At 36.0% G+C, this 22,232-nt stretch overlaps 3 protein-coding genes across 5 annotated transcripts; 1 reads left to right on the top strand and 2 right to left on the bottom strand.

Moving 5' to 3' along the window:
* Positions 1-487: 487 nt before the first annotated feature.
* On the bottom strand, positions 488-2,551 carry LOC147297074 (cold-regulated 413 inner membrane protein 1, chloroplastic-like). Its single transcript, XM_086252565.1, has 6 exons — positions 2,302-2,551; positions 2,075-2,203; positions 1,853-1,948; positions 1,591-1,655; positions 1,047-1,116; positions 488-961 (listed from the first exon to the last, which is right to left on the bottom strand). The coding sequence occupies exons 1-6, from the start codon at positions 2,454-2,456 to the stop codon at positions 796-798; spliced, it is 681 nt and encodes a 226-aa protein (XP_086108691.1). The 5' UTR covers positions 2,457-2,551; the 3' UTR covers positions 488-795.
* A 1,101-nt stretch (positions 2,552-3,652) lies between these two features.
* On the top strand, positions 3,653-11,444 carry PRP39-2 (Tetratricopeptide repeat (TPR)-like superfamily protein). Its single transcript, XM_086252553.1, has 12 exons — positions 3,653-3,708; positions 3,791-3,864; positions 3,973-4,202; positions 4,375-4,542; positions 4,863-5,229; positions 5,323-5,466; positions 6,181-6,333; positions 6,440-6,556; positions 7,087-7,167; positions 7,672-7,821; positions 8,657-10,294; positions 11,117-11,444. Exons 1-12 carry the CDS (start codon positions 3,657-3,659, stop codon positions 11,210-11,212), a joined length of 3,270 nt encoding a protein of 1,089 aa, XP_086108679.1. The 5' UTR covers positions 3,653-3,656; the 3' UTR covers positions 11,213-11,444.
* A 2,669-nt stretch (positions 11,445-14,113) lies between these two features.
* On the bottom strand, positions 14,114-20,395 carry SSP4 (SCP1-like small phosphatase 4). Of its 3 annotated transcripts, none has more exons than XM_086254926.1 (8): positions 20,317-20,395; positions 18,665-18,792; positions 18,358-18,560; positions 17,490-17,617; positions 16,875-16,986; positions 16,148-16,663; positions 15,264-15,601; positions 14,114-14,704 (listed from the first exon to the last, which is right to left on the bottom strand). In XM_086254926.1, the coding sequence occupies exons 3-8, from the start codon at positions 18,521-18,523 to the stop codon at positions 14,546-14,548; spliced, it is 1,419 nt and encodes a 472-aa protein (XP_086111052.1). In that variant the 5' UTR covers positions 18,524-18,560; positions 18,665-18,792; positions 20,317-20,395; the 3' UTR covers positions 14,114-14,545. The 3 variants fall into 3 exon arrangements, with proteins under 3 accessions (XP_086111052.1, XP_086111069.1, XP_086111060.1); XM_086254943.1 differs by having other exon boundaries at positions 17,490-17,539; XM_086254934.1 differs by lacking the exon at positions 20,317-20,395 and adding an exon at positions 19,120-19,141.
* Positions 20,396-22,232: the final 1,837 nt, after the last annotated feature.

Here is a 22,232-nt window from a genome sequence, read left to right as displayed (position 1 = left end):
TTCTTGAGCTACAACACATAAAAATATGACCATAACACATGCACCATAACAAGTTCTTACTTGGATGATGAAGACAACAGATACCTAAGCTCTTCTTCATTTGCTACATATATAATATTAATACAGTTTATTTCAAAAATCCAAATCTTGCTCAATTCATATTATTATAGTTTCATTCTAGATTCCTATATAATCATCATAGGAAATTATACAATTTTGTGCATTCGAATGGCACTATTACAAATGAAATGGACCTAGCTCAACCATTGGGAGGCCCAAGTCAGTAACATGCCAATTTTATGATCCCCTCCCGCATGGCTTTTGTATCACATTCCAACTTAACATACACAAAAACAAGATGCATAGTGCACAAAGATGGATTTAAATTAAATGTATCTTAGTGGTCTAAAGTGAAATTTAAATTTCTTAATTATAGATATTCTTTACCATTCAGAAAATTAAGCTTGAAAATCCAGAGTAGAACACATAATTCAAGAGTAGATATTTACCATTCAGTAAATATCTCTTTTTATATTGTATATATGAATAATTCAAGAGTAGAAATTCAGAGGAAAGATTACACTAGTTGACAATATTTCCTTATATTGAGAAAACATGAATAAACATTGAGAACTTTACTTATCTTATTGTATCTGTTAAAGAAATCACACATATATCTTACATGAGAATGAAAGGTTCATAAGTTATGACTGTTCTCGGGCTTCCAACCCCTTCACACGAGTTCCATAGTTTAGATATGATTGATAATTTACTCTTTATTATCTCAAAATAATCTCAGAACAGGAGCAAGCATGACACAGCAGTGATACCAATGATGGCTATGGTGGCAACAATTGAACCTCGGTCAAATAAGTTCTGCAAGCTTCCTGTTCGTGAGACATGCTGGAAAGCCAAATATCCTGCAATGACCAGGGCAATAATAGCACCTTCTTGTCTGCCCCTGCCAGTGGAACATATTTAAATATAAGAACTGAGAAAATTAAAAATAATGGTCAAGGTTGATCTCAAACAATGCATTTGCTTACCTTTGGTTCAGAACTTGGTAAGGAGACACAATCACCAGGAGCAATGCTATCAATGGCAATTCAAGTTCACCTGAAAAAACAAAATAAGGCCATACATCATATTAGTTGAGAGAGGATAGTTGAAATTGTAAGTGAACCACCATATTACCACGCCTTGAATTTCAAACTGAAATTAGAAAACAGAACAAGACTTAGATAAGTGCAAAGAAACCAATCAATATATTTCTTTCCATATTGCTTCATTTCTTATTTCTTCTATAACTATCATCTGGTCATGGTTCAAAATATGAGGTCCAACAAAGGAATTCAGACCAAACACAAAGGTCAGTATTCTGAAAAATGTAGGCAGGAATTCAGACCATTACTAGTGAGATGTTTATAAGAATAATGCCCCAATAAAAGAAAAGATAGATTATACTGATTCACTGAATAGGTTGTTGCCTTCTAGTGAACCAAATAAACCAATAAAGTCAACAAGCCATGCCGAAATTAGAAACAACCTGTTACCCTAACTTTCAAACCAAGGAATTAAAAGAGAACCTACCAGGAAAATAAAAGAAGAGACGAACAAGAAGTGCTAAGAATGCAGTCCAGATACCATATTCACCCCTGCAAGCCAAACTCATACAAGTTAGCCAAGTTATGCATTTAACCTTAAAAGGGTAACGTGATCCACTAGACGAAAAATTATTAGGTGTATCAGATAGATCGACACGTAGTGTAACAAGAACAACATAATATGACACTAAAAAGAGCAACTTTCAGAAATAAAAACAAAAAAAAAGGAGTCTTTTTGAAAGGCTTACTTGATCCATGAGATGACGGTAGACGGTGCTTGGAGAGCAAACAAGGGAGCAAGAAACGATTTTTGAACAGCAGTGCCTTTTGCAAACAATAGAACCCTGAAAATGTCAAAAAATCAATTACCCATCTTTCAATTGTTTTATTTAGTCACTTGACTCACTTTTAATGTAAAAATTTCATGGAAACTCAGAAAAAAAAAATAGTAGAGAGAAAGAGAGAGTTACACAGAAGAGATGGTGACGATCCACTGGAGGCTATCGGCAGCGAGAGGTCCAGAGTAACATACCGCACCCGATCCTCTCCTCTTGTTCTTCTGCATCAGCATTAATCCTTCGTTTCCACTAATGGAAACCCTAAACCCAAAAACACAAAAGGAGAGAGCTTTGCATTCAAGGTCTACAAAATCCAGAGCTCGATCATTGAACAATTGAATGAGAAATTACGAACTTACCTGAGAGGATTGTAACGGAGTGAGCTACAGGGGTGAGAACCAAGACCAAAGAGCTTCTTGGCCTGCACTTGCTGCCTTGGCTGAGAAAAAACCGTTCTTCTTCTGCTGCTGCTATTGTAGAGAGAGAAAGCAGAGGAGAGTGAGAGACTCGCCATTTTCGTTTTGCTGTCCGTCTTTCTCTTTGGCTCGAGCGGAGAGACAATAATAATAGTGGAGTGTAGAGTGAGTCAGACAGTGAGAGAGAGACGGGAGTTGGAAACCATGGAATGCCCCTCAATAATTAAGTTTACTGCAATTTAGTACACGAGTCATTTTCTCATACGTTACCGTACGCACCGGATCTTAGAGACTCACTTTACTCAAAATTGCTTTTTACGGAAAGAGCAAGTAACTCTAAAGTAGCATATTTATATTAGCTATAAAAAAACATTATTAGCTATATTTCTGTAGCTGTCGGTGATGTGTTTATTAATCTAAAATATAAACTTCATCTACCATATAATATGGATTAAATTATTTGTGTGACCATAACAATAACAAACGTAATGTTATTAATTTATATATATATTATAATGTGTATATTTATTAATATTATATTTTATAAGTATAAATTTGTTTTCATATAATAATGTTATAGTCATATCAAAAAATTTATCTGTAACGGGTTTAGATATGTTATCCTTCTTTACAACTAATTAATCACTTTTTATTTTACCAACCGACTACTAATGTAGTAGAATTTGACCCATCCTCTATAATATCTGTTTTCTTCTTTATGTATACTCTAATATCTCTTTAATATCTCGTATGAACTGATGTTTTTGTTTTTTCTTGTTAAAATATTCATTGATGTAATGATGTTCATTGTTCGGTGGCCTAAATATCTCAAATGTAAATTATGCCAAACAAATATCTCAAATGTATGAAAATTCAGCCGGACAATTTTGTCCCTTTAGAGTAGGGGTGACAATTTTTAACATGATAACATGATTATAGAATACACGAATATGACACGACACGATAACACGATTACAATATACATTTTTAAGATTTGTGTAGTTGTCCACCACAAACCAAATATATGACACAACATAAATAGCACACGATAACATAAATTGCCGCCCCTACTTTAGAGGCACATTTGGTCCGGCCTAATAGCCCACCTATGGGCTAGAAAATCACTTGGTTCATAGGTAGATCTGGGCCTAATTAAGATCTGATTGGGTATGGGCCAAAAAGAGCCAGTTCTCAGCTCTTACGCGGCCCAAATAGTACACCCTCTCTCTTTATCGGTTCTCCTTCTCCGTAATGAGCCTCAGCACCTCTCTCTCTCTCTCTGAAGACTGAAGAGCGCTATGAGTTGCAATTCTGACTCGGAAGCTCAACCCATGGATTCAGAGTCTCCAGGTAAACGACGCCGTCTTTCTCTCTCTCTCTGAATGCTGAACAAGTAATGCACCACTCAAAGACTCTCGCTTTTTTCCCTCAGATGATTTTCGTCGAGGCTCACTAGACTTCGATCACTGGACTTCACTCATTTCCGAGACAGAGAACACATATCCTGTAAGCAAATTGCTTTCGTCTTCTTTCTCTCAGTTTGCTCCTTTTTTTTTTTTTTTTTTTTTTTTCTCAATTCTTATAAATTTTGCTTGCTTGTAAATTTCTCTGAAGGACGACATAGAGAAAATAAGCTCAGTTTACGACTCATTCTTGTCCGAGTTTCCACTGTGCCATGGATATTGGAGGAGGTATGCTGATCACAAGACACGCCTATGCACCGTTGACAAGGCTGTTGAAGTTTTCGAACGAGCGGTGCAATCAGCAACGTATTGTGTTCCGCTGTGGCTCGACTACTGTAACTTCAGTGTGTCAGTTTTCGAAGACCCTTCTGATATTCGCAGGTAATATTAATTTATCCATAGCTTCCACAAAAATATTCAGCTGTCAAACTCAAATCATGATGTTATTGTTGAAATAATAGTTCCTACCACTACATTATTTTTAGAAGTATTTTTTACATTTGAATATAATATTTTGAGGCAATTTTTTTTTTTCTCTTTAAAATTCTGACAGATTATTTAAAAGAGGCATGTCCTTTGTTGGAAAGGATTACTTATGCCATACTCTGTGGGACAAATACATTGAATTTGAGTATTCTCAGCAGCAATGGTGTGAACTTGCCCAGATTTACATCCAAGCTCTTAGATTTCCCACCAAAAAGCTGCATCGTTACCATGAAAGGTATACATTGCCTTGATTCCTTTGATCTTCAGAGTTTTTGAAATGTGAACAAAAAGGAAAAAATTGAAATTATCATTCTCAATGAAGTGTGTGCGCTCCATTACGCTTTGAAATAGAACCTCATAAACTTTGTGTGCACTTGTGGTTGTTGACAGTTTACCACAATGCGTGGTTTTTCTGTTATAATTTTTTCCTAATCACCTTGATTTTTATCATGCTTGTGAAATATAACATTTTTACTATTTCGTGTCTTTTTCCCTCTTCTAGTTGAACCACATAGATGTTATTCTTACAAGGCATAGGTTCCATGTTTTATTCAGTTTGAAGAAGTTGGCTGCCTTGTGTGAAGAGGAGATGAACTACCAGAATAATTCTACAGAAGACTTGCGGTCAGAAACTGTGCTTGATAGCAAAATCCCTACAATTTATAGGGATGATGAAATTTCTCTTCTTGTCAAAGACCTGCTGGATCCAGCAATTGGTTTAGCAAGGTTTAAAGCACTGCAAAAATACATACATATCGGAAAGCAGTTGTATGAGGATGCATGTTGGCTGGATGAAAAAATTGGTACTTTTGAGAGTAATATAAAGAGGTCTTACTTCCATGTCAAGCCACTTGATGTGGTTCAATTGGAGAATTGGCATCACTATCTGGACTTTGTTGAGATGCAAGGGGATTTTGACTGGGTATGGCTTTATATTGTTCTTCTGCTTATGTGGCCTTGGCCTATTGCCTTTCTCTTATTGTTATCTGAACCCCCTTTTGTTCATTGAGTGTAGGCTATTAAACTTTATGAGAGATGCTTGATTTCATGTGCTAATTACCCTGAGTTTTGGATGCGTTATGTGGAATTCACGGAAATTAACGGAGGAAGAGAGATTGCAAACTATGCTCTTGACCGAGCAACCCAGATATTTCTGAAGGTATTTTACCTTGAAACCATCATTATTCTCCTGCTTCCAATTTTAAAAGTGCTTATTCTATGTTTCGATCAGAATTTGGTCAATAAAATTTCCTGTAAATCAAGAAGCTTTGGCACCAACATTTCCCTTCAATATTCACAGCAAAAAATTGATAAATGATAACTAATACATTTGGTCCATTTTTCATATTTACTTTTCTTTCATTGTTATGCAACATATGTAGCTTCACTCTTGATGGCGTTAAAAAGTTAGATAAAGTTAAACGATTTTAATTCGTTAAAAAGGATTTTTTTTTAATTCTATTTTTGATGGAGTTATGACTTCATTGTTCACCTACATTGGTTACTATGCAATTGAAGGCATGGGTTTAATTTTCTGCCATGTAAGGATACACTGGGAACTCATTATGGTTTGGATTATACACATATATGTATTAGATATATAGTTTTTCTTTTTGTGAAAAAAATTCCATTATTCTAGGATTTGTGTTGAGAGTCATATCTTTTGTCCTGAATCCTGTTGAGGACAACTTACAGTAGCACTGTTTAAATTTTTTATATCTGAATGCTCCTCTAAATCTAGTATTAGTACCTGTGTGACAAGTTGTTGCCATGCTGAAACTTGTTCGATTGCTGCTTTCTATAGGATGCCTTGACTTGTTTGCTTTGTACATGACTGGAGATGTTTATGGCCCTGCTCATATGTTCGTTGCAGAAAGTGTCGGTGATTCATCTTTTCAATGCCAGGTTTAAGGAGAAAATAGGGGATATATTTGGTGCCCATGCCGCTTTTCTTCAATGTGATACAGAACCAGATCCCCACTTTGTGAAGAATGTTATATTAAAGGCTAATATGGAAAAACGTATGGTATGCAATCCACTCTTTCATCACTTTAAAGGAAATATTACCTGCACATGTTGTCTAGATTAAGAATGAGGACTAACCCATGATATTGCTTTTCCTACATTATCAGGGAAATTTGACAGCAGCTTCCAATATATACAAAGAAGCAATAGAAATCACAGCAGAGAAGAAGAAGTTGCAAACTCTTCCTATTTTATATGTTCATTTTTCTCGACTTACATACATGGTAGGTAATACATGAACACGGGAAAATCCAATTTCTCAGCAGTGGGGACGTAGCAATTATAGCAATTGTTTTATGTACATTTGTTTCTAGTTTCAGGTTCTCCCCTCTCCCCCTTCCAGGTTTAGGTTGTATGTACTAAATGTCATTTAGGCTAATTTAGTAATTAGCAATGCCTAATCTATAATGATATGATTTTTAACGAATATGCCATCTGGCAGTGGTTTTTGTGTGTTTCACTGAGCTTACTGTTTATACAAAATAAGTTCTTCCTCCAGAGGAACAGTTTATTTGATTTTTGATTTTGGGCGTGCTTGCTTAAGTTTGAGAGCTAATATGTTGAAACAAACAAGTTATCCATGTTTGTGTGGTCTTTTTACAAAGTTCTTATCTTTGGATTTCGATTCCTGTGTATGCTTGCATTTTATCTCTTAACATTTGACTTTTCAGTTGATTATTCCATTTATTAGTTGTACATGAGTGCGCTGATGCTTGATATGGTTGTTGACATCTTTTTGCTTTCCTGGTTACAGATGACTGATAGTGCAGAGGCTGCCAGAGATGTCTTAATAGATGGCATCAAATGCTTGCCTCATTGCAAGTTACTTCTAGAGGTATTTCTCTTTTTTAGCATCTAATTATGAATATGAACATTTCCCAGATCATGAATACATCTATTGTGGAAATTTATATCTATGTTATTTATTTTCCATGTTAACCGTTAACTCTTAACATTACCCCCAAACCCCATTTTTTTCAGAAACAATTTCAGGATATTTTAAAATTGGCCTCAAACCTTTTTTTCTTTAAAAAAATTGCAAAACAACCCCCTCCCCTATCCTGATCAGCTGATGTGTATCAGACATGTGCCCATGGCATATCATACCATATCCATGCTGTATCTAAAAGTTAACTAGATGTAGATTTAGAGTATCCGATAGGTATTGAGGTGTAATGGGGCTGCATCCATAATCCATATTAGATACTCCATGCCTTAAATTTTGGAGTATCTGTGCTTCATAGGTAAACCCTTGCCACATTATAGCATCATGATAGAATTGTGACTGCTATTGAGAAGTAGTAAAGTTGCTGAAGATGCTAGATTAGTATGTCTACAGGAGTTGATAAATTTCGTAATGATGCATGGAGGCAAGCAACACTTGAATGTGGTAGACTCTATTGTGGCCGGTGCATTATCTCCAGAGTCAGGTGTATCTGATAGTCTGAATGCAAAAGACGCCGAGGATATTTCAAGCTTATATTTAGAGGTCAGAATTTCTCTTTGAACACTTTTATATGGTAGATGCTGTCATCTCTGGTTTTGGGGAAAGGAATAGCTTGAGATGAAAAGGTGTTACTTGTTGGGTTTTGCCTCTCTACATTTACAAACCATGTTCTATAGTTTTATATGTTTAGTTTAATCACCTTATTGTCATTCAGCATGAAAGTCAATTACTTTTCCAGTAATTACAGGGTGCATGGTGCCTTGCTGCAACACTTGGACTTCCCAAATTTCGTCCACCCTTTCCCTCAAAATAGAAAGCATGCTTTTCTGTGGGTTTATATGTATTGGTAGAGTCAATTCATAATTTGATCTTTTAATAATTTTTTCTGTGCTGAAAGATTCAACCGTTTTATTTTTATGAACAAGTTGTTAGGTGTTTAAACGTGCATCTAGGGACACATGGATTGTAGCCTCCACATGTCAGTCACACATACTAACTAATTGAGAAAATTACACCAAGCTCCCTTGAGGTTTGTGAAACTACAAGTTCCTCCCCTCTAATTTCAAAAATTAAACTAAACATCCCTTCTCATGGTAAATTTCAAAATAGTTTTTACTGCTGGCATGTAGTTGGGATGGGTTGTATATCTAAGTGGATTTAAAGTTTAAACTATGAAACAAGATGAAAGTGCAAATTATTTTAACAAGTTTTCTAAAATTTACTGTGACAAGGGAGGTTAGTAAAATTTCCTATAATATGAGAGAGAGTTCTGTAATTTCACTAAACCTCTGGGCAGTCTATGTAATGTACTCTGAATAATTATTTTGCTCTATTCTATGTAATTCCTGTGGTGCTAACTCATGTATGGTGGCAACAGTGTGCTGACTTTTGTGGAACCATCCATGAAGTAAAAAAGGCGTGGAATCAGCATGTACGATTGTTCCCATACTCTATTAGGACAGTTTCATTTGATCAGCAAGCAACATTTACAGAACCTTTGAAATTGTCTAGAGGAAGGGAGGAAACTTTTGTTGCCATGCCTCAGCAGCCATCAGGAGATTGTGATTCTAACTCCCTGATTGAGCTTCCATTGAATGACAAGAAAATTTTATTGCCAGAAAATCATAATATCGAGTCTGGCCAGGATCCCACTGACCAGATATCAGACCAGAAATCGCCATCACTGGGAAGTCAACTTGAACAGACTACCTTTGACAAGCTTCAATCAAGGCAACCTGAAAACATACAGGAAACAGTGAAACTACCATCTCCGGAAGTTTCAAGAGAGCAGCCCAGAGATCATACACCAGAAGCAAATCTGTCATCCATAGATTTAGTAAAAGTGAAGCAGGTATCTCCAGAAGTTTCTGAGGAACGTAGAGAAAATACTCCTGAACCAAAGGCGTCATCTGCAGAATTAGGATGTGAAGTTGCTGAAGGAAATGAATCCATAGAATCTTCACAAGAATACAATAACAGAAGTGATGTTCATCATGAGAGTGTCAACAAGTCTGAACAAGACCTAAAGCCACTGTTGTTGGAGAGTCTTTCTTTAAACTCTCAGGATAATATAAATCTGGATTTGACACCCTCCATTTCTCCCAAGTGCGAAGCTTCTCAAGAAACCTGTACTTCAAATGGAAGGGAGCTAGAGAGCAATTGCAAATCTAATCAAGACTCTTATTTGTACAGCCCAAGAAATTCTAGGGCCTTAGAAACAGCTGGTAATGAACTGGTTAATCCTATGCCAACACAGATGCTTTCCCAACCTCATGTAGACTGGCATCAAAATAATCGTTCGGGTAAAGTTCGTAGAGATTCCAAATTTGGGTTTCGGGGGCCTTTACAAAGAAAATCACATCAACCGCAGCATGTTTCTACACAAAAATACCAACAAGCTGAAACAGGTGGTCCAATGCCTGGAAGTCAAGGTCACCCTCCTCAATTTGTGTCTTCACAGATCCCACAAATTCAGCAAGGCAGCCAGGATCATAATCAGTATGGAGCAGCAACCGCCCATGCTAATAGCATGGCACCTACTTGGCCTATGCAAAATGTACAGCAACCAAATTATGTGTCTTCATCTCAGCATCAATTTCCTGTCCAATCCGTTCCTCCACAAATGCCTCAATCATCAATTTTAGGCAATGGGCAGAATAGCCAAGCATATAATCAGATGTGGCAGTATTATTACCAGCAGCAGCAGCAGCAGCAGCAGCAGTTCCTTTTGCAACAACAGCTGCATCAAAACCCACAGCAGCAACAGCTCTTGTTGCAACAGTATCATCAGCAGCAGCAGCAACAACTTCAACAATATTATGTTCAGATGCAACAGCAACAACCTTATCAACAGCAGCAATTGCAACACCAACAGCTATACAATCAGCAATTGCAGTTGCAGCAGCAGCAACTTCAGCAACCTCATCAGCAGCAGCCACTCCAACAACAATCACATATGCAGGAGCAGCAGCCAATTAGTCCATCAAGGATTCAGAATGACAACTACTACCATCAGGTATGATAGTGAGCTTGGATTACAATGAATAATTATGTTACTGCATTGTCAAGTAAACTAGGAAATACATGTCTAAACTAAAGGGCAATAACTCCAAATTGAACCAGTCAGGAGGCCTAAGGGTTGGCCAGATGCATGTTAAAATTAAATGAGTATGTAATTATTACACCATGCATCAATGTACTGTTTTAGTTTTATTTGTTTCTGGCTATCGAAATAAGTTAACAATTTCAAATAACCAGATAAAGAATAAAAGAATAATAGATTTTGGGTTATCTATTTTTCTCTCCTCTTCCCAATTTTAAATCAATGCAACCATAAAAGGGAAAAACAAGAGTTTAAGAGTCATCACAATTTGAAACCGCCACAGACAAGGTAGTCATTGGGTCATCTTAATTTCTCTCTCCCCTTCCCCACTGAAGGTTCTGTTTGGCCTTATGCTAAGACAGTTGTGTTCTAGTACTAGTTATGAGAAACAGAAAATTGTGAAAATGTGTTTGAGGATTCTTTTTCCCCTCAAAATATTTGTTCCAAAGATCGGTATGTTGGGATATCATTTGTTCATGCTTAAAAGTCGACTGTCAACAGTCTCATTGTCTAGACTACAATGTTTCCAAGCTGATTTATGAAAATTATCAAAAATTCTTCACCCATTGCTTCAACCCCGATTTGCTTTGAAGCCAGATTTATCCCAAGTTATGATTGATGTATGCAAAAATTAATGGTACACAAATTTTATTGTCCAACTAATAAGAGAAATCATCATCTGCACACTTAATCAAGCATAAATTTTTGTTTTCTTTTGTTTCTGGGTATATGTAGGATCAAGCAGTTACACTACCAAATAATTCTGATGGGTATGGACCAGTTGTATCCTCCGTATCTCCTCATACCCCAGAAGAGTCTCTGCAGAAGTGAAGGCAGATGCCCTCGTTTATCCCATACATGGCTGAGGCAACGCAGTAGTGCTGCAAGTACACACTGATTCTCAGCAGGCCAACCCCCATTCTAGGAAGGAGAATTGGAATCTTTACTTGGACTTTATTCGAGTACAAAATTACCATTGTGCTTAATTTATATGCTCGTAACATGTAATATAACATCTTTTTGATATGGTTGCGATCTTACATCTAAGAAATTTTTTTCGTGACATCTTAGTCTCTGATATGGTCATAATTGTGAAATGTAGAGTTGATGCTTGCTGGTGGGTTAAGTTTACGTTTAAGGTATTTAACCAGGCAGTAATGAGGTTTGCTTAGCCAGAAAAGACTGTGGTCCGTAAAATGATACGATTGCTTTGTTCATGCTAGTTTGAAATTCTTGACTGGGGATTGAGACCAATATTTAAGATGATTACACGATGCAGCTGGAGCTGGTACTTGCACGTGAATTTGTTAATTAGCAGCTGTAAAGCAATGGCATTTCTAGCTTCGTTATTCATGTCTATTCATAGAGCAAAGGAAATAGTAATGGGTCGGAAAGAGAGGTAACTTTCGATGTTAGCCACTCCTGGTTTACGTTAGGAAATTGCCGTTTCATTAAATTTAGAAAACCTCAATTTTGCGCAGATCACAAATGAACTTGCAGAGAGAACATGTTGAAGGTGACAAGTTCTCTTCTTCAGTAGATCGGATTGTAAATGCAAAATTCAGAACTTACAGTTTAGGGGCCAAAGCCACTATAGGACATATAAAGGCAATAACAGCAGAAGCCCACAAAACATGTATATCAAAAATTATCAAATTATTGCCATAGCCTCTACTAAATAGCAAAAGAGAATGCCTACCCTTTCATTTATTTCAAATAGTCGTATCCATTGGCAAGCATGAAACAAGCTAATGACCAAGGCACCAAAGGACAGAAAAGAAAACAAAAGAGCGGTAAGAATATGATTATCTAAAATGGAATTACACGACCACCTCGCTTCAAACATCACCTCAGAAATCCAAGATACAGTCAGGAAAATCTATGCTTTTGTAAATATACACATCTCTACAGACTTCTCAAGGAATAAGTAGCAACAAAACTCGACATTCCTACTTGATAAAATAATAAAAAAAATTTCCATACCTACTATTTTCACATTAGCAGAAAATGCATTAGTGTTCTCCGCATGACCTGCAGACAAGGCATGCAAATTTGTAAAAGCATGAAGACTTGAATTGGCAGAACATGGCAAGCAATGATATCTAATTTTAACAACCCAAACTAATCTTTGCTCCTAATAATTCAAACCCAATTTTGTATCCCACAGTCTGCACAACCCTTTCAAAGGAGGCAATCTAATCAGGAGGCCACTCCCATTCATACATCTCTTGATTCAACAGTGACATGCATAATCTTGTATGCAGAAAAAACAACCTTCCACACTCTAATGCAATATCTTTGGAAGTATCTGGTCATCATGAATGGACACAAGCATCCTCATGAAATTTTCACTTGTAAGTTAGAGGTCAGCCAGTAAAGCTCCTAAATGAAGAGCATAAACTAAACCTCTTCATATTGTACATCTCAGACACATACCCTCTAGTTTTTCTCAACCTGAACTCACTTACATCCTATGTAATCAATTTGTTTGTTTTATGTTCTGAAATAGTATGCATAATTAGGAGAGAGTCTACCATAATTATAAGAGCAATCTTGATTCATAATATATAATCCAATAAACATACAGGCTTTGAATACCCTGATCAAAATACAAGTGATAAAACCCAATCTGAAACTGAAGTGTAGTCAAATGACATAAAAACTAATCTCTAGAACACAAGTAAGCCAGAAAGAGTGGAGGAAGAAATCCTGTGGAAATAAGATGCCATGGTGCGATCTCACACAAGTAGACAGAGGATGCACAAGTAGCTTGTCCTTCTCTTTCTGTTCTTTCCTGTTTCTTGTTTCTTATCCAGGGGAAAACTTCATAGAACTACAGACAAGTTCTGAACTTCATTTAGCATAATTTGAGACATGATAGCATTGAAAGTAAGATTTGCTTGTACGGTCAGAAAGAATTCAATGCAAAATATTATAGAATTTCCATTTGGCTTTTCCTTGGTAACCATTTTTTTGGATATACAGTAATTATCACTTCCATGGCTATCGTTTATTCAACCTTAAGGGAAAAAATTTAAGTAGTCAAGACTTAAGATTCAACTTTTTGAAGATTCCTTACTGATAGGCATCCATGCAATTGTCAGAAAGATAGTTAAAATGGAATTAATAATTGTACTTTAAACTTAGTTCAGCTTTTAATAGATTTTCTTTTATAAGCCCCTTCACTTTTAGTTCCTAGAGTAACTAACTATTTACATTAATTATTCAAGGCTCCTCCTTGTGTATCCACTATGCATGTCATAAATCTCTCAAGGAAACAGTAGTATATATAATAACCTTACGGCACAGGCTTCCAATTCCATTTGTGGACATAAGCTATTAATTTTTTTTCCCTACGCAACAGAAGCTTGTAATTACCAATAAAATTCTACCAACAAAATAGTGAGAGTGAAGCAATGAATAGATCAGGTCCAAAGTTTCAGCTCCAAGTGCAAGCATACTTGTATTGTGAATATTATTTAATAAACGACAACATGTCAAAAGGTGGGTGTAATAAGGCCAAACTCAGTTAAAAGCAACGTCTTCAAGAAAATATTTCACAACTTAATGGTTTTTCATGTACACTCTCTGATATAGAAAGCAACTTAAAACTGTAGAATACGAATAAAATAGACAATCTTACAATTACCTTCGAACAAAAATTAGACAAACCACTCCAGAGTGTTCTCAACTGAAAGGAAGAAAATAAGGAAACAAGAACCAAGAGCTGACTGAACAGTAAGGGAAACAAATATTTTATTGTATAGATAATTATCTCATGAGATCAATCGAAATAAAGCTGAAGATCTAGAATTCTAGATTGGAGGCCAATAATTTATAGTTAATTCTCATGTATTAACCCTGATATAAAAGCAACTTAAACTGTACAATGAGGATAAATAAGACATTCTCTACAATTACCTTTGAACAAAAATTAGACAAACCATTCCACAGTGTTGTAAGCTGAAAGGATGAAAATAAGGGAACAAGAACCAAGAGCCGACTGACAATAAGTAAAGTAAGAGTTTATTGTATAGCTAATTATCTCATGAGCTGAAAAGAGAAGAAAGGGGAGCATCTATATTAAAGGCCAATCTTTTCTAAAAATAGATGAGATAGACAAGGAGCTGCTATATTCAAGCAAATGATTAAGACAAGGGACTCTTATTCCTTGTTACCGAATCTCTTGGCAATTAGAGGACGGACATCATCAGCATTGACCAGGGTCTCTAAGAAGGGAAGTAATGAAATCAGTGCACTGTCGGAGGGATCATCAAACCAACTCTTTATAGGAATTCCATTATTAACTTGCAAGCGGAAAACCTGAAATGATCAAAAGAAAATAAGGGTAAAACAGTCAGTTTATCCAGTAACAACCAGGCTCAGTTCTTTTCACCTTTCTCTCTACCTTTCACTCTCTTTATCTATCCTCCTTTGCGGGTATAAGAATAGTAGGCTAATTATCACTTTCTTTGTTTCTTTATCTCTGTCCTCTTGGCTAAGTCAAGGGCTAGGCTAGCACACCCAATTGGCCACCTTTGCCATTTTGGAACCTAAAACCTACGAAGATAAGTTATATATGATTTTCTTGCCTACTTATGCTTTTTGTAAGACCAATTTTCCTTTATTACCCCCTACAACTGCCAAGCTCCAAATACTGTCCAGTCATAACTCCTAAAGTCCACTTAGGCCAAAAAAAAAAAAACATTGAGAGTCTGAAACAAAGTGCCAGCTCTCAAGCAATAGGACCTCCCATAATGTGAAAACACAAGAAATAACACAGATGGAAATTGAGAAGAAGATTTTAAAGAAAATAAAGAAAGAAATAAGGAGAGAGCTAGCCAAGGGCCAAGCCATTAACACAAATGACTGGGGGATATACCTGCGGAGTATTATCAATTATGGCAACTTTTGCAAGATCAACACCTAAAACTGTCAAATCTTTAGTGTAACTGCCATCTGAGAAAATGCATGATTCACGATAAACTCGGCGAGATATAAACTTCCCATATGGATCCAATATATCAAGAAGTTGCTCTGCATATATGCTTTGGCTGGCAGTAAAAATGACTACTTCAAACAATTCTGCAACTCTCTCCAAGAATGTGTGGAGGTAAGGCCTCTGTTTCACATATACAGTGTGCTCTTTCATGTTGAAAAAGACAGTAAATGTGAAGTCTGCATCATCACGGTGTTCCAATGTAGAATGAACCAGTGTTTCTGTATATACAATAGCATCATCACCCATATATCAGTAACATACACTTGAACATAAATTTCTCAAATGAAACCCTGGAAAGAAATTACAGTAAGATTAAGCTGAATAATATCTAAGTAGAAGATTGGGTTTGTGGAACCCTAGTTGATCTAACCGCATCAAGGACATAATTCGTATGGCGGTCCATATCTATATACTTCTCATCATAGCTCATTTGTAAGTAGTATTTATGATTGATTAAATATTTTCTTAAAAGAGCCCTCTCCTACAGACAAGATTAACCCAAATAGAGAGAAGAAAAGGAAAACACTAACAACATTCTTAACGGCTTGGTGCATTATATTCTAAGCTTGAATGATGTGAGATGTATTCAACATGTATTTATGCATGCACATATGAATGTATTAATGCGCACCCGCACACACTTGGGCACGTGCACACACACATGAATGTGTTAACATGTAAGTATAATCGTAGAAAATTAGCAATTTGTGGGCTAGAGAGAATCCCAGATGGTATCTGTGGTGCATCTGTACAACATTACTTACCATCCAAATCAAGTACCAGAGTTACTGACTTTCCATTTGGAGCTTCCTCAGGCAAAATATTGGGTTGAAAATTCGATACCACATCTGATAATTCTGGTAAATTTTTTATAAACAGCTGTGGATCAAAGCACTCTGCCTGTTCTGAGTCCGAAGAGTTAACAACAGTTTCCTGGTTGCAGGGTCTCATTTGACCAAGTTCTAAATACAAGCCAGCAGGATCTGTATCCATAATGGCTTCTTCACATGATTTTTCATCATTAGTAATCATATTACTGCTTCTGATAGTGTCCTCTAGGAAAGGCAACACCATGCATTGCTCAGACACATCAAACAACATATTTGGTTCAGCACATTTGTAGTCAGAAAAGCAATTGGCTTCACTAATATCATCATCAAATGCATTCCCGTTGAAGGGTAAGCTCGAAACAATCATGTCAGAAATGTAGAAATCTGATACATCACAAGTTTGATTTCCACATGAACTTCTGTTATCATCACTGTCACCAGCTCCTAACCCTGTAAAGTCAGGATCAGATTAGCATACTAGATATATCTATTATTGTAACATGTGACATTACATTACATGACATGGTTGATTTGACATTTTTTAACCCGTTTACTGCCAGAAATAAACATGGTTCAATTACAGTAACTTTCCCACCAGTGGAGAATAAAAACTATATCAGATTGATCTCTAAGTGATTGATCAACTGAATTTGAGGCATACCTGCATCATTGTCAGCATTTGGTTCACTATTTGGTTCGCTATGAACTTCAATGGGCTCTAAAGCAGGAGAGAAAATTGTCTCTATGTTTGATGGGCAGGTGTGAAAGGATTCCTGCAAATTTATGAACTAACGTTGGAATACAAGCATATAAGAGGTTCTAAGTACCCATACAGTGGAATTCAAGAAAACTTTGAGCAAGAGGACATAGAGGAGAATAATGAATTTTCATTTATGAGTTACTCTCTCTGTATGAATTTCATGATATAATTTTCAGAACCCAAAAGTCGGAGAGAAAAATTGCAGAACAACCCACATTTTAACTATATCAAGACAATAGTTTTTTTTCCTAGGAATTAAAGATAATTATAAGAATCACAATTGAATGGACATGCACTTAAAATGCTTTACAGGCATTGACTGCATGTCAATGCTTTTAATGACTCAACAAATAAAGCAAATTTTCTTGTACACAAGGGCAAAACAATAAATGTGTGACAAGCATAAATTGTAACTCTATTAAGACGTCTCAAAATGGCAAAATGAAAAAACTACTAATTTTAAGAAAGAAGTATGATGATATCTACAACACAGTAATTTGGAAATTATACACATACCACTCTTTTGGTTGCAGAATCGCATGACTGCTCCAGACTTTGACAATTTTCTTCATCAAGAAATTCACGATGGTCAATTGCTTCATCACTTCCAATTTCCTTAGTAGAAACTTGTGTGCTCGAAGAAACTATGAGAATAATAAGAAGCTCTAAAAATAAGAATTACACATGAAATTTTAAATGCGGCTCATTGTGCATGGGCAGAATCAATGTCCTTGATTAAAACTTGCATTGCATGCTCAATGTAGAATCATAGGAAGCATTTGAATACAAGCATTTTACATAAAATGTCTCCAATTACTAAACTAGAAAACCAGAGAGCTCAAAATGCATGGAAAAATTAATTACGGTTTGTACAAATTCCTTTTTGGTTGCGTATCATGAAACTCAACACAAAATAAATCCTAATAACCATGCAATCAATTGCAACCAATATGTTGCAATTATAAGACTTTTTTTTTTTTTTACTTTTTTTTCCATTCTGATATTTGTCCTTCCAAAACCTTATTCTTTGTGAAATTATACAAACTTAAAAGTAGAACTTTCATTCAACCACCCAAAATTACAAAGAGACCTCATCATTTAGTTCTTCTCTATACATGTTGATGATGTGAAACAGAAGCATCCATGTTTAAGAAATAAAACTTTGAAATGATACTGGTTGTGAACTATTTCCCGACTTCCTAAGCAGTACAATCCAGTGTCATATTTTACCATATTACGCATAGAAGACTTGCATGGACTATTGAAATCTGGATACGCAGTATGAGAAAGCTTGATCACTTCCATACAAAGATACACTACACAGCGTTTACTATGTTACTATCTGAGAGATCAAACATCAGCTTTTATATGTTCAGTTGCTTACCCTCTTGACATTTTTTACAAGTGTCAGAATCTGCTGTATGTTCTGATTTCCTGACATCAGAACATGCTTTCTTGGAAATCACACATGACTTTTGACATACACGAAGACCGTTTTTTTCTCTTAAACATCCCGTGCTTGATTGAGCCTTCATTTTTAAAGATGGCATTTGATCTGTAAGTGTAATGCGTGCCACAACCTTGACTCTGTCAGAGAAACAATCAAGATAAGAAGTAAACAATGTTAAAGATACCAATTTAAGGAAACTAAAACAATAGGCGCCATGAAGTACAATTTTTAAGCAACATACAGTTAGGTAGTGAGATCCACGTATCTGTGTCTGGTATCTAATAAAATATTCATACAATGATGATGGGCATCTAAACTCCAAGTATTTTAAAGTCTTCCCGGAAGTGTATCAAACTGCTGCTAACATATCTGTTTTAGGGAGGGAAAAAATTTAGACTCATCCACATACAAGCAAAGTAACTTGGATATCAATAATCTACATACAATAATCACCAAGTAGAAAAAGAAAGATTTGACCAAGGAAATTAGGGCATGAATCAATTAATAGCCACAGTTATCTTTCCCAAACAAGCATGCAGTAACCAAGTAAAAGAATATGGTTATCAGCTGCTGATTTTTTTAGCAAGGAAATAATAATAAATAATAATATCAGCTGCTGAGTCATCCATCCAAAGCACAATATTAGAGAAATACATCTAAAATTGGACTTCCAAATTAAGATGAGTTTTTATATACATCTATATAGTCTCTTTCTCCTGCATGACAGCAATGTGCAACACCCTTTAATGCCATGGATCATGTTAACTTCACCATGCAGCCAACACGATCAACAGTTGCAAACCGTGCATGGCATTCACTACGTCCCGCAATCGAAAATCCACGTGTGTGTATATATAATATATATAATAATATATTAATCTTTAAAGTTATAAATTATCAATTTGCATACCTCCTCATTCTGAACTCATCTAATAATGATTGATTAAATCTATCAATATCAAAAACAAATTCTGGTAGCTAAGTGAGTAGGTCAATTGCCCCTCTAAAGTCAAAGTAACTGAAAGATTTCATGCCCTGTTCCAGCCACCACCAACAATTTCCCCTCTGAAAGATTTCAAGCCAAGTTCCAGCCACCACAACACCTTTGGTGCCCCAGTGCTGTAATCACCATTACAAAGCCAAGTATTGTGTTTCACATGTTCATGCGTTTTGTGAAACAGGATATGACTAGGGTGTCCAGGCATCATATATCAGAATCATATACAGAATGTAATTCCATCCAAAAAGGCCTTTGACCTCAAAATTTACTACCAACTATTTCATCAACATTTACTTAAAATTTAAAAATACAGAATATTGATATATTTTAAAATTCAAACATCTAATTGAAAATATACTACAAATGCAAAAATTGTTCTTTTGCTTTTTTCTACGGGCAAAAAAAAAACACTTTCAAAACCATACTTTAAATAAAGAAAAAAAGAAGAGAAACGACCAAAAACAACATCCTTATTTCATAAAAAGACACAAAATCCAAAAACCATATTTCAAAAGTCCAAATTTTCAAGTAAACGTTCAAGATTTAAAGTCAACCAACCAAGTGACCCGTACCCAAACATTAACAAGGTTCTAAAAACCCATTGAGAAAAATCTACGCACAAATCATATAAGCATTCCTCAAAGGCATAATAATCAAAACCTAACCATGAACTTAAAACCCTAAAAACAACAAGCTCCAATGACAGTTATATACTGTTGAACTACCAAATTCACACACTTTGAAGAAATGAAGTAAGAAGAAAACGAACCAAGAAGAAATGAATTCCGAGCAACAGTAATATAAAGCTGTAATTAGCTAAACTAAAAAGAAAAAAAAAGTAATAAATGGTATAAATAAAAAGGTGAAAAATTGAAGAGGAAAATAGACAATACCTGTACAGCAGCTGACTCTCTCTCTATCTCTAGTCTCTCCCTCTCTCTTTTTCTTTCTCTCTCTGTAAGACTCTGTTCTTCTCTCTCTTAACGGTCAGACAGAGGTAATATGTCGGCTTCTCTTGGATCATACGGACGGCTCTGATGGGATCTTCGCTAACTGATTTTCTCCAGTAGTATTTCGCCACGTAATCTGCGGAACCAGCTCACCATGATACCTTGACACGTGCACCTTCGCGGAAACAGAGGGACATGTGTTGTGGTGGGCAGGACTCCTGGCCCACCCTCTTTCATAGCGCGTGTACCACTCTCGTCAAAGCAAAACATCTTATAATTTTAAAGTTTTTTTGTTTCATAAACCATACATTTATATTGGATTGAAAATCATTTTTATTTATAGAAAGATACATAAACTTAAATATAGCCTATATAGGTATTTTCTGAGTATTTTATTTACAAAAATATGAATTTTGATTAGTTTCTCGTTTGATTCGTTAGGCTATTACAAAAATATAATTGGGATTAATCCTATATAGATATTATATTACAAACCTAAAATTGTACTTGAAATCTCTTAATTTTTTGGTAACCGAAAGTGTTTTGAACTAATTTTCGTGCACCAAACTAATTTATTGACAAGAGAAGCTCAGTGAAGTGGCAGGTCAAAAGCTCAAATTTATGTGAGGGAAATCTTCCCTGGCAAAAAAAAAAAATGAAAATCTTCCTATGTTAAAAACTTAAAAGCAATTCAACATGGAGGGACTAGGGAGAGTTCAAGGTTTAGAGAGAAATACTATGAGTGGCCTAAAGAGAGATTCTACGAGAGAAAGCCCAAAATCTTCATACACGTGACCATTTTGCACACAAGAGAGAGTTTTACTTTTTTGGTACAAGCCCATGATTTTGTTTTTGATCAATTATAAGCCCATTATTTTGGGCTTTAAAAGGTGTTGATTATCAAAGCCCATCCTCCTAACAAAAACTTTTAGTCTTTTACCTCCCAAACTCAAAAAAAAAAACAAAACAAAAGTCTGTAGCCAGCTATTGGTTTGATGACCATAGTACGAGTGATGAGCAATTCATCCACCTAAGGTGGCTAGGTAGCCTAGGTCCTATTACTCCTATCCTAACTAAAAGTCTAAACCAAAAGAAAATTGAAAAGGAAAGCTATTTTATGTGGACGAAACAAACACGTACAAAAGCATAATGAGGGCGATACAATGAATTCTGTTGCACCAGTTCAATTATGGTACAAAATAGATGTAACATACAAACAAAATGCTATATAGTAAAAAAAATATATATATACACTAGTAATGACAAAACGAAAATTCATCAAAAACTAAAGAAAAAATGTATTTGTACAGTACAATTTTCCTCATTTCATATAATTATATATGAATCGCGAGATCATTAGTGTATCCACCAGTTCGTTAATAATTTAGTTCTTTGTATAAAGCATGGAGTTGATATTTTTGATTGTATGGCATATGAAGTATGAACAACAGCCCTGAAAACTACCATATGTAGCAGGGTTGGCTTGGCAGCATATACATCTTGGTTTTGCTTTTCAATTCATGCAATGCCATTGGATAGAGGGTACGAAGGCTTGATTATGTTGTTCCCAAAACCAGTGGCGGATCCAAAAATTTATTGTTATGGGGGCAAGATTAAGTAGCAGGGGCAGATGCGAAGCTTGCGACTTGCGAGCAGAGGCAGCAGCCACCAGGGGCGGATGCGAGGCTTGCGAGTTGCGAGCGATTGAGCGAGCAGCGAAGCAAAGGGCGACAGGCGCCGACAACGACAAGGGAGCAGGGGTCAATGGGCGACGGGGACAGGCGCGCAGCCTTCAACAGTTCAGGCAAGCTGCCAAGTTGGGGGTCTGGTCTTCGTTTGTGTAATTGTGCGCAGGGGTC

This window comes from Dryas octopetala, chromosome 1 (assembly GCF_963921425.1).
Source record: "Dryas octopetala chromosome 1, drDryOcto1.1, whole genome shotgun sequence".
Lineage (NCBI taxonomy): Eukaryota > Viridiplantae > Streptophyta > Magnoliopsida > Rosales > Rosaceae > Dryas > Dryas octopetala.
Note: the sequence above shows the minus strand (reverse complement) of the source record. Positions and strands in the feature narration are given on the sequence as shown.

Coding starts and splice junctions, on each gene's coding strand:
- PRP39-2 (XM_086252553.1), top strand. CDS start 3,657: ATGAGTTGCAATTCTGACTCGGAAGCTCAACCCATGGATTCAGAGTCT. Junction 4,543..4,862: donor CTGCATCGTTACCATGAAAG/GTATACATTGCC, acceptor TGTTTTATTCAG/TTTGAAGAAGTTGGCTGCCT. Junction 10,295..11,116: donor ATGACAACTACTACCATCAG/GTATGATAGTGA, acceptor GGGTATATGTAG/GATCAAGCAGTTACACTACC.
- LOC147297074 (XM_086252565.1), bottom strand. CDS start 2,456: ATGGCGAGTCTCTCACTCTCCTCTGCTTTCTCTCTCTACAATAGCAGC. Junction 1,949..2,074: donor ATCGTCACCATCTCTTCTGT/GTAACTCTCTCT, acceptor TGACATTTTCAG/GGTTCTATTGTTTGCAAAAG. Junction 1,117..1,590: donor TCTCTTCTTTTATTTTCCTG/GTAGGTTCTCTT, acceptor TTGTTTTTTCAG/GTGAACTTGAATTGCCATTG.
- SSP4 (XM_086254926.1), bottom strand. CDS start 18,523: ATGCCATCTTTAAAAATGAAGGCTCAATCAAGCACGGGATGTTTAAGA. Junction 17,618..18,357: donor TTGTAAAAAATGTCAAGAGG/GTAAGCAACTGA, acceptor TTATTCTCATAG/TTTCTTCGAGCACACAAGTT. Junction 16,664..16,874: donor AAATGCTGACAATGATGCAG/GTATGCCTCAAA, acceptor CTGACTTTACAG/GGTTAGGAGCTGGTGACAGT.